Here is a 12,682-nt window from a genome sequence, read left to right on the forward strand (position 1 = left end):
GTCAAGATAGATCATCTAAGAACCTGAAGATCAGGTTTCAGGAGCTGCCAAGTCGCCCACGAACTGTCCTTCATCTATGAGCTGAAGCCAGGCGGGATTTACACCTTTATGAAGAGGTTGGTTGTAGGTAGAGAGGGAGAAATGGAGAAATGGAGAGCAAACTGAGTAAGTACATATAACAGAGAGAGAGAGAAAGAGATGATATACAGTAGAGGCGTGCTGAGCTCCCAGTGGAAACCCCCTTTGCAGCAGAAGCAGGACTACCTTGGCTGTGCATAGATGTGCGGATTAACTAAAAGTTGGAAGGTTTCAGTATGCAATCCCTGAGAGAGAACTAAACACTCTGATAGTGGCTGCCCCCTCCCCCTTCCTTCCTGTAAAACCCAGTCAGCACAAGCTCTGCACGGCTACTGTGGCAGAGAGTGTTGATCTCTCAGCAGCACAGTGAACTCAAAGAGGAGCTAGAAGTAATCGGATCGAGGAATGGGATTTAGTCCATTTAGTTGTGCTTGAAGTGCAGCCTTTTTTTTCTCTGAAAAGAGGAAAATAAACAAGGTCAGACATCCTCTTGTATAGGTCAGATGAGTTGCATTCCTTCTGTCAAGAGCTTATGAATTACCATCAGTTTATAAACGTACAGTAACTGAGCTGTGCTCAAGGTACTGAGCTAATGGGATTCTTAGCTAATCATAATGGTCTCTCTAATAGTCCCAAATGACTTGCCTGAATGCTCATTATGTTAATGGTTCATGTATAATGGTTGTCTCTATACTATTCTAAGCTATATTTTATAGGAGTCATTTAATGTGTTGTACACATATTTCCAACTTAAATACCTTCTTCCCCATTTTTTATCAATCATCCTGTCATCCATGACCCTATAAATCCTCTACAGTGTCTAAAGCAATGCCGACCAGAGGTTACAACACAACACATCCACTCCTATAGTCAGGGTACTACAGTTTCTGTGAGTCCAGGCTGCTTCATAATTTGTAGGATACATGCTTGCAGCTCCATGTTGGTTTGGAGGGTCCCAGTTGCCTGTCAAGCAGACACATCAGCCATCTGCGCCAAGTGCTGAAAGCAAGTCTTTCTGGGATTTTAGTCCCTCCTCAGTCTCGTCGCCTCTGAGGTTCAGGTTGGGTCACAGAACAGAGCAGCTGGACAACAACTGAATAGTCCAGTGCAGTGAAGTGCAAGACTGTAGGGATAGCTGCCAATAAAATTAATTCCAACACATGCAGAGGGTGTTGTTTTGGGTTTTTCTGACAAATTACATCTGTAATCTGCTACCAGGAACACAAAATTCTGCCAAATGAACATCTACTTTAAACATGGTGTTGGATTTCCCATTCTGTTGATTGGTTATATTTTAACGAGGAAGGGAAACACACCTAGAGATTAAAGTGGAAGTGAATTGGGAGAAATATGTGCTATGCTGGGTGGATGGTTGAGTGGTGGTATGACTGTGTAAGTGTCACTCTTCTCATGATCTTGGCAAGATGAAAGTCTGCCCATGACCTTGTGTAGCTTATGCATAGCGCCCTTGATAACAGGAGCCTTTTCATTACCAGTAGCTGATTCCGCCACCATGAAATTGCTTGTGCAGGGTTTGAAAGAGGAGGCTCACTCTTTCTGGCTCATCAACCCTGTGACATGAGGATCACAAGTAACGTCGGACAAGCTCCCCTGCTCATCAGCTTATGAGGCTTCCCTCCATTTATAAAGGCAAATGGTACCACAAATCTTCTCTGACGCGCTGCATTCACATACCTCTATATCTACGACACACATTTATCAGGGGCCACGAGACATGTTTGTAAGTAATTAATCAAAGAGGTAGCGTCTGGCTGATGAATGTCAGCATGTGGCAGGAGACAGGCAGGGATTAGCCAGCAGACCCAATCTCTCCTTGCTATCGTTGTGCCACCCCTGTTAATGAAGCCATCTTTGACAAATGCGGATGAGTGTCGTTTAGTAAACATAGAGTCGAGCGACAAGGGGGGAGGGGCAGGCTTTCATCCAGCCTCCTTCTCCTCCTCAACCTTCCCACGGCTTTGAGGAAGATGAGCATAGCTGCATTAACCCAGTTTGCTGTATATTGTAGTTGGCACGCCTGAGGACATGAGGCCGGCCTTGAGATGGGCTCACTTATCAAAAAAGCTGTTGCGGTGTTACAGTATCGTGCTGTAAAGCTGCTGAAATAACTGTGATGTTTTCCTCCGAGCCCTCTGTTCTTCCTGGCATGCATGCAGTTGTCAGCTTTGTACCGAGCTATAAAAAGATTGGAGTTGATAAATGTTGCTCTTACAGTACAGCATTCGTGATGTCTACATGTTCACAGTTAAGTACATCAAAGGTTGATAATACCATGGTCCCATACGCAGCTGGGTCCAAATGAAAATAAGATCAAGTTTATGGAGGCTAATTAAATTGCTGAAAATCCCTATTTCCCAGCGGTATCTCTCTCTATTCTTTAATTAATCTAATTATAAATCATGATTTAGCTGAGTAAGCTCAATCTGATGATTGCCTATTGTAAGAACCGAGTAAATATTTGACCTTAACAAATGGATTGCTATAAAGTAATTTGATATTAATGTGTAAACACATCTGACAGAGCAGCATTTAGCAAACAAAAAATCATTATAAATCGTAGGGATATAAATTAGTATGCACATTAATTATAATCCTAATGGAGGTTGAATAATTACTTTTTCACCTAAATTGAGTTCCACATACTGCTCACCATCCATACATACTGTAGCTGGATCACCCCATGTGCTAAATGAGCAAATAATTTACCAGAGTTTTGCACTCCCCCCCCCCTTTCTCTTTATGGAGCACTGTTATCCCACTGAATATTTATAATCCGTAACACAAGGTTTTTCTTCATTAGTAAAAAAAAAAGAAAAAAAAAGAAAAGCAAGCTGAGAGATAGATAATTGCTGTATTCAATGATCAGTGTAATTAGTTGCTGGCAAATTCCAAGTGAAGTGATTTTAATGTTACATGAGTCATGACAGCCCTGTGGTGCAGTTACTGAAGGAAAACAAAGCAGGGGGTTAAGAGACGTGAAAATGCAGAGGAAGCAGACCCCTGAAACTTGTAAATAGCCAACCTTGAGTGCTGGTGTGCGACATTTAGAGAATTTTTTTTTTTTTTAATCAAGTGAATTTGGGTGATTTTACACAGTGGATAATCTTTCTGACTGTGTCTCCTTCCCTCACATTACACAGATAGATATTGTACCATTTATGGGACACCAGTACCTTTTACTTACTTGTTGGGCTGTACTCAAGCTACCTTTTATATGGCTCCTTATCTGTCCCTGATTATTTTGTTTTAAAAGCAAATCTCTTTCCCCTGCTCTCCTTTTCCTTTTCCTTTCTCTGTTCCTCCCATCCTTTTTCTTTTTAAGGTAACTACTATGGGACCCCGAAGCCTCCGGCAGAGCCTAACCTGGTTCAGCCTGACCTGGTGGATCAGGTGCTGTTTGATGAAGACTATGGTGGCGAGGTCCCGAGGAAACGCACCACCTCAGTCAGTAAGATGGACAGGAAGGACAGCGCTGTCCCCGAGGAGGAGGATGATGATGAGAGGCCACCGCTGGTCAATGGATTGCCTGGTCAGTAAATGTCAAAGCACAGAATGTCATGTTAAATAACGTGATTTCTGCCATACTCTGTCCTTTGTGGAATTGCTATGTTGGGCTAATGTTACTCTTTGGTCTCTTTTATAGGATTGAAAGACTTTAGCTTGTTGCTACAAAGTGGGTGTTTGTGGACATACAATACCATGCTTATCTCAATCTGTCACATAAAACAGTATTAAAAGATTGTTTGACTGCATGCTACTGAGCAGAATGATCGTCCCATCCGCTTCTCATTTATTTGTTAGTCGAGGCTGTAGTATTTGTTGTGCAGACCCAGATCATATGGTATTTACACATTTTTGTCTTAATTATGCCATATGGGGGAGATATGTTACACATACAAGTATGATTATTGCTGAAAATGCAATTAAAATATTATTTTTTGTTAAAAAACAAATATGAAACTGAAGGGATTTGACCTGTAAGGCTGTTTAAAGGCCAGGTCACCCAAATTAAAAACATATTGCAGGCATTCTAATATAATGGTGGGGATGGTGGTAGAAAGTCCAGAATGCTGGACGTGTTCACATAAGGGTAGTTTAATGAAATCCAAATTTGGTCAACCCAAACAGATCCAAATAAAGAGACAATAACAGCCCTGATTCTTTTCCCAATTTTGACAATTTGATCTTGGATCTATCCACCCCAACCTTATTAGACTGAATATAATTTGAACCTGGCATCGGTTGATTCTTACTCATGAATATGTCTAACTCACAGTATGAAAAATCCCAAATATTCAACATTTCTTTCCAAAACCAGCCTCCCCACATAATCCTACAACTATCCTCTTTAGCCAAAGTTAAATAGCAAATTCTGGTTAAATAAAACCAAAAAGTCTGCATGGCTAGATACCAGATACTAGAAAGATAGATCCATTTTTTATTTTTTGATGAACTGCCCCTTTAATACTGATCTCTTAGCCACATATACCACATTTAGTGGCTGTGTTACATTTAACAGTTATTCAAATGTGATTCTTATATTGTTGGTAAATCTTCCAAAGCTGTTACTGTTAAACTCTAACAAAATACAGGTCACCTTGAGAAAATCTCATCCTGAGAGCAGGACACTGTGTATGTGATCAATCAGGACAACTCAACTCTCCAAGGAGCAAATCTGTCCTTAATGTTCACAAGGAGAACAGCAATACAACAGAAATAGGTTACATACTGTGCACAATACCTGAGCTGTTATAGTAAGACATCTAGGGTTAACATTGAGACAAGTCCAAGCTGAAAATGTTCCATTTTTTTATTTTTTCATTTTTTATGACAGAATGAAACATTGTTTTGACAGTCATGGCTCACACACTGTTTGCTCAGCTGTACGGATTCACAGAAATCCAAAGTCTGTTTACCCAACTGCTCTGTCATATTGAAATCAAACACAAAACGATGCCCAGACATCCAGGAGTTCTTTTTATGGAAAGAAACCAGTCACAAATGACTGCTCGGCTTCAGTAGAGAAGTCTTAGACCAGCCATAGATGGGCAGGTTTATGGTTGAATGAAAAAAGAGGTTAATGGAAAATGTGAGCTCTAAGTCTTTAAACTCTTGACTGCATCTTCCCCCATCTGTCCTCAGACTGTCCTGATCATCCCTCTTCTACCCGCACAGTTACCCATCTGACCTGACTTGTATCGTCAAGTGCACCACTCTGTGAATGGGGTTATGCTTTTATTCCAATTATTCCGAAAATCTTCCATAGGCCATGGTCCAATGGGCCACTATCCCAAAAACAAAAGCCCACTGCTCTGAAGGCCTGTGGTTCTGAAAATACACACTCTCCCTGGGTTTTTTTGGAGTATTTTGACGTGATATCATTTACAAAATGATTGCTCTACGTATAATGACTCTAACCCAAAAGATGACAGAGTTAGTCTAATCGGAATGCCTAACCATAAATAACAGCAGTACACCAACCCAAAGTGTTTATTTTGGGAGCAATGGAGCAAGGGGCGTTTGTTTTTGATATGACAGGCCATTTGACTCATGGGTCCAATGGGACATTTTTTCACTATTAGGGTTTCAGAATAGTTGGCCTTCCCCATTAGGGGCAGTCCCTTTGTGAACCTTTCTGGTGACTTGAGCTCTCCTTCAGGTACCGCCCTCAGACTGGTTCTCCCACTGTTTACATGACTTGAACAGATAACAACATCTTCAAACAGGCCGTGTGTATTTTCTCTATGTGTATGTCTCTTTAAATATGAAGCACAATTGTTTTTGATCATAGCGGGTATAGAAGAACATGTTTTAGATTCTTCAAATAACCAACATGTCAATGCTGCTCTGGGGCTCTATCATTGGATTTTTATCAATTTTTGACTCAGTCTAAAATTGAAGTCGAATGATCTTTAGGAAATACATCCCCCAGAAATGCTTTTTTGTAGTGTGCGTAACATCCTTTGGCATCATATTCTGTTGTGAGAAGGTTAGCTTCACATAAAAAGAAAGAGATGAAAAGCGCTTGTGCTTCATCCCTTTATAACCATCTTCTGAGGGAAGGCATGAAGTGCTAAGTGAATTAGGATGGCCTTTGTTGTATGTTTCATGTTTATTGTGGTACAGTTTCTCATTAAAGAGGAGTGTCTACAAATCCAATAGAATATATGTGAAGAGCTGTATTATCATACAGAAACTGCCTTTGGGCTCAAATGGCCCTTTCTAATGTGAATCCCTGCCTCATCATTGCAACCCACAGGGAATGTACACATACACATATGCAGAAGAATTAACAGTGTGTGCACATGCAAATGCAAAACAGCCCTTTGGCAAACACACACACCCCATCACTCACATGCAAATCCTATGAACTACATTGGCCCTCCCTCCGTTCCCTGCAGCAGGCAGAAAAACCAGAGAGCAGAGGTATTTCTGCAGGCTAACCTTCCGTTCTGTCTGCTCTGTTTTCCCCTTGTTTTTACCCCCTTTCCTGGATTCTCTTACCAGAGCACAAAGAGGGGGCAGACTGGAGGAAATCGGTGCCCAGCTACACCCAGTCCAGCAGCACCATGGACTTCCGCACATGGAGCTCACTTCCCCGGGATGACAGCCTGGAGCCCCTGCCCCTTAACTGGGAGATGGCTTACACTGAGACTGGCATGGTTTACTTCATAGAGTAAGTTAAAGACACAACCCATGGGTCATGTGACCATTAGAGCTGACACAGTTAGTCAACTAATTGATCATCATCAATTCATCAGGGTTTTTGGCACTCAATTGATTAATTTTACACATATATTTAGTACTATTCCTATTCCTATTTAAATACAGTTTACTTTTTACTTCTTAATGGAAATTGATGGAGTTGGTCATTTCTATAATTAATCCTATAATTATATTTGACAAATACAATTAATTGATTGATTTGTCCTTATTCTCTGACATTTTATAAACAAAATAATTAATGCAAAGAGAAAAAAAATCAATACACAAATTGACAATGACAATAGTCATTACTTGCACCACATTTTGCATTTTTACATCTCAATGAGCTCACTTAAACTGAAACTACTGGTCTGCTTTTCAAACAGAAGAAGTGCAAACATGAAAAGTCCCAAATTGCCCCTCAGCCTCTGCATTTACTCAGCCGATATCAAGAAACTAAGAAAACAAACAGAGAATCCCTTTGTTTTGAATACAATTAATGTCTGGTATGAGGCACGGAAATGTTTTGGTGAAATACATTCTTTCTCATGCTGAGTCCCATATGAGGAAACCAGAGTTTCACTCCTGGGAGAACTAATCCAGGCATCCAATTTTGGGCCAGCAAGGAACTAGACTTGAGTAAAGATAAGATTTTCATGACATTTGAGAACTTGTAGTAAAAAATGATTCATTTTTAAATATTTACAGCTAAGGAGCTTCTTTGAAGCTGCTCATAACCAAAAGTTAACAGAACCCCCTCTGTCGAGTTTAGAAGATAGTATTTCAACCTACTTGTAATAGCTAGGGCAGAATTTCAGCTCTATACAATAAGTGTCTGGTTCAACTGAATCATCTTTGCACAAACTGAATTCTTGGAGAGATACTCAGGAGGATATATCACTGGATGAGAGGAGTAACATCGCACCAAGGTTCAGACACAGACTGTAAACACTGTTAAAACTGTTCAAATACAACTAGTCAATGTGAACATGTACTTCCTGCAAGGCTAATTAAGGTTAATAGTATGAATTCAGGTATGTTCTACAAGGGCAATCTGTGGGACTGTGAAAAAACTTTTGGAAGGAAGGTATCCCCTTTGATATCCCAAACAGTGTCAGCCAAAGTGTTTGCTGTGGGGTTATATCCATCCAATCCTTATCTAAACAACAATGTAGCTACAAGCACTTATAGATATGTGCTTATTGAAAGGAAAGCACCCGATAACTCTCACTTGGAAAAGTGTGAACAGGCCTGACATTAAACAGTGGCTCAGGAAAATGTCATCTTGCCTGACAATGGAAAAGATAACAGATATGGTGAAGGGTAAACAAGACACTTACGTAAAAGTTTGGATTTTATTCAAGTAATGTGGGTGAAAGTCTGCCTAATGAGGGGAATTATGGATAATTTGCTATGCTTTATGTCCACGTGGGATGAGTGGAAAGTTATCTGAGCGGCTTGTGGCACCTATTTCACTTGAAATATGTCCCAGTTATGTTCTGTGCTATTAGATCAACCCACTGTCAAAGGTTATTTTGTTTGTTTTCTGCGTCTGTACCTTTTAAATTTATTCATTTATTTTGGTTGACATTATCTTTTTTTTTCTTCCTGTTAAAGTGATTATTTCCATTTTGTCTTATACTGATGTAATTTTTCATGTAATACATTTACTGATACATTTTCTCTTATAAAAGAAAAATCAATAAAATCAATCAAACACATTGTTTAAAACAAAGTGGTAACATAATCCTCTGTACCATATAGCTCTATTGTTGTCCAAAACTATTAAAAACACTGTTGCCCTGGGTGACATGTTCCTGCATTATAATGAACAGGGTCGCTGCAGTTTATTTTGAGTCAATCCCACATTCGCCATCCTGCTGCCATAAATACTCATTAGAGCATCAAATGCGTATTAATCCATGGCTGAAAATGGTCTCCAACAAATACACTATTTAATCCTGTTTGAGTAATGTGGCCAGCTGCTTTCAGAAATTACAGGGCCTTTTTAAAAATGCAACAATAAACAGTTTTTGAAGAGATTTACAAGATTTACTGTACATCTTCAGTAGGTATCATGGGGGCCGAGAGCCACAGGCGGTAGGGAAGTTGAAAAGTACTAAGAGAAAGACAAAATACATTGTTTTGGTCTTCATGTGGGATTTGTCGACAATAATCAGTATAACTCATTCTTATATGTAATATTCATCTCACTTAGTCTCATATGCACATAACTTTGTGTGCATAACTTCTCCTGTGTATCAGTATGACTTGTAACTCTACCTGTATATTTAACCTATTTTCCTGTTTATATATTAATATAACCTGTACATACAACTTATTTTCTTTTCAGCACTTTACCAGTTTACACTTGAGCTAGATGCAAAACTGCATTTGGTTGTGCTTTTACCTGTGCTACATGCAATGACAATACAATTGAATCTAATAAAATCTAATCTAGTCTAATCTAATCTAAGAACACTATAAAATAACACCAGCATCATCTTTTTTTCTATTTGATCTAAAGAGAGTATAAATTGTGCAGTGTTGATGGGTAATAACGTATCTACAGGTAGATACAAAGCCTGTCTAATACATACAATGGTTCTATAAAATAATTAAATATCTTAAATAACTGAGAAAAGAAATCGTATAACACCTCATCTACTAAAACACAAATAAAAGTGGGATGGATAGCGCTCTACATCCATTCACATCTTCAAGAACATAAATAAATAAAACAGAAAAGTCATATTATTTTCAACACTATTCTTTTTTGCAAACAAATACCATCTTAACTTCCATGCGACCATTGCTCGATGATTAACTGCTCTCTGTATTAAACTAGTCCTACATGGAGGCAACAGAAAACGACCCTCTGATGACTGCCAAGGAGAATAATGATGTCTTTCTGGGGTTTTAGTTATGATGATATATTTGGTAAACACACTAGAGTACAGTATGTTTTGAACAGGTTGAAATATAGGGCAACTGACAACTTGAGTGCTGCTATTTATGTTAATTGTGTCATCTTAGAATGACAGTGGGGTATGTTGTACGATGGGATATTAAAAATGAAAATGTTTGCATATCTGATGTCATACAGTATTGTATTTACCGCTATCATCCTTTTGCATAATGAAACGCAGATAAATGTTTCTGTCAGTATCTCATCAGCCTGACAAGTAGGTTTAAGAAAGATGGGGTTTGTGTACAAGTAACACTATTTCCCGTCTCAGAGTGAATAAAAAAGTTGCAGCTCATAAAAAACTATTTATAATAAAAAGGTAACAACACACACTCATCCTTCCATGATGAAAAAAAATTTGACCAACAGGAGTTAAAATAATTCAAGGCTTTAAATTGATTTCAGGAAGGTATAAATACTCTGCTTTATTCCAATTTAATGCTACAGTTGTTACCTACAATCCCTTACCTACACAACAACACAGCTTTTAAATCTCTCATTAAGACACGTTGAGCTCTTTTGCTGAATCAATCAATACTTTGAATTTTGAACAACCGAGTAAACAAACTACAGTTGGAGGCCTATATGTGTGTGGGTGTACATACACGCATGCCTACATGTATGTGAAAGCCTGTGTGTTTTATTCATGTTTAGATCTAAGCCACTTGTCTCTGAAGATATCAGAGGACCATTATGATTTTCCTCCTGATTACACACCCCAGTTGTTTAACACGTTTGAGTATAAATGAGTTTGTCGTGTTTCACATTCAGAGGATTTTTCCCCCCTCTGAAAAGGCCACCTAACCATGAACACAGCAATGTGACAGCTGAACGTGAACCAATGGATCAGATGTTTGTTGATGAATCCAGTAAGCTTTTGTGCACAACAGCATATTACACATGAGAATACGGTTGCTGCGTTTCTATCATTGGCTACTCGTCTTCTGCCTCAACAGTGCAGTACTCTACTGGCACAGGTTTTTATTGTTTATATTTACTGTCCTCTCTTTCTGTTCTGCAGTCACAATACCAAGACGACCACATGGTTGGACCCCCGCTTGGCGAAGAAGGCGAAGCCCCCTGAGAAGTGTGAGGATGGAGGTATGTCGACTACACTACTCAGCATGTTCACTCAAGCATACCGTCATCCCATTAACTTCTGCACATGTATTTACACAAGGGCATACCCCTGCTGTACACGCACTGAATGATCCATCACTTCACACATTTTCACACTGTTAATGAAATCAGCCAGGGTCAAATATGAGTATAACATCCTTTTGAATGACATGTCACTTAAGTGTAACCCTAAGCATTAGTCACGTGGCTTAATGTTTTGGGAAATCTAGGGCTAGGGTCTAGTTTAAGGAATTCCAGAGGTGCTTTTGTATCCCCAGGATGCTAATGTGGGCTTAAGTGCAAGCAGAGACAGAGTGGCCACAGCTGAAAGAGTGGGACCCTTCCAGCCTTGTTTTAATGGATTTTTACAGGCGGTCGGAAAGCTAGTTGGTGTGTTGCTTCTGAAAAGCAACTCCAAAGCTCTCTCTTGCGTGAAGAGCTCTTTTCTCTCTCTCTTTTTTTTTTCTCCTTCTGCCTGATATGTTCATCAGGGCATAACGTACATCAGCCATTCCAGCCGGCCTGCTTGTTGAAACCACAGAAATGTTCACTAAATTATTGTAGGCTATTTTCATGGGTACTTTCTTATGCTAAACATCCCAGTGAAGGGGAAAAGATACACTGGTAACTACCACACCAACAAGCTCACTAGGTTACAACTCCCAGATGACTTTTTGCCAAATACTGAGGCTGCTCTTCCTCTTCTTTCTTCCATTTTGTAATCTTTCTGCATACTCCCTAATATGCATCTTCCACTGTGCAACTAAACAATAGCACTCACTTTTTTTCTTGCAGAGTTACCCTATGGTTGGGAGGAAATTGACGATCCACAGTACGGAACATACTATGTTGAGTAAGTTTTTTCAAGAACTTCAGCAGACATCATCACAAACAGTGCCATCACACACACACACACACAAGCATATTTCACCAGAGGGATCAGAGCACGAGTGCATATTACACTGCTTAGTGTACATTAGCAGTGGACCGGCATAAATCAATATTGTCTAAAAATAAACAAATGGATCTAGCACATGGCTCATTTTATTTATCTGGGGTGAGGATGCTTTGAGTTATGTAACATACAGAGAGAAAGCATTTACCTGGAAAGCAGTTGAAGATTCTGATCAGGATTTTCCCATTGTTTATCAGTGGGAGGTAAAATGAAACTCTGTGGGTAACATCACAATGACCTGTGTACAAGCACAGTGCTGATTGTGCTCTCACTATGTTCTGCCAATGTTTGTGTAAGTATGCATGTCAGTATGTGTACATAGAATGTAAGTTCAGTGCGTATGTCTCTGTATATTGTCTGTGTGAAGAATGTGTTTTTTGTGTTCACCAACCCAGCAGGAAATCAGTAAAATACAGCCATTGTAGAAGCAGTAGAGAGAAGTGTGGAGATTTTCAACAAGAATGCATGGAGGGAGGAGGGAGGGAGGGAGCTGGAGGGAGAGGTAGCAATCTGTTGTGATGAAAAGAAAATGGGAACGCTCCCGTTGTTTTATTGCTCAGACTGCAGAAGGATCCCTCCTAGGTAGAGGTGGCATGAGAGAGTAACTTGCATGGCTTGGACAACGAGAGTCAACGGCATATACTGTAGATGTGGCTTGTAAGCTTGTCGCTGCCAGTGCTTTAGCTTGAAATGAGCTCACTGTGAAACAATGGCTTTGGTTTGTATAGGAACCACAGGCTGTTTACCTTGATGTAAAGGAACAGGATGTTGCTGGCAGTCAGGGGGTTCATTTCCTACAGTATTAAATGGCTAAAAGCCATAGCAGAGTTTCACCT

General features: G+C 39.7%; 1 protein-coding gene across 1 annotated transcript in view; it reads left to right on the top strand.

Moving 5' to 3' along the window:
* The window catches only part of LOC128354925 (membrane-associated guanylate kinase, WW and PDZ domain-containing protein 3), a 123,328-nt gene that overhangs the window by 93,924 nt on the left and 16,722 nt on the right, over positions 1–12,682 (top strand). Inside the window, 5 exon segments of the mRNA XM_053315037.1 lie at positions 3,422–3,628; positions 6,607–6,775; positions 10,794–10,873; positions 11,687–11,743; positions 12,080–12,136. Of these exon segments, the coding sequence (XP_053171012.1) occupies positions 3,422–3,628; positions 6,607–6,775; positions 10,794–10,873; positions 11,687–11,743; positions 12,080–12,136 (570 nt within the window).

This window comes from Scomber japonicus, chromosome 3 (genome assembly GCF_027409825.1).
Source record: "Scomber japonicus isolate fScoJap1 chromosome 3, fScoJap1.pri, whole genome shotgun sequence".
Taxonomy (NCBI): Eukaryota; Metazoa; Chordata; class Actinopteri; order Scombriformes; family Scombridae; genus Scomber; species Scomber japonicus.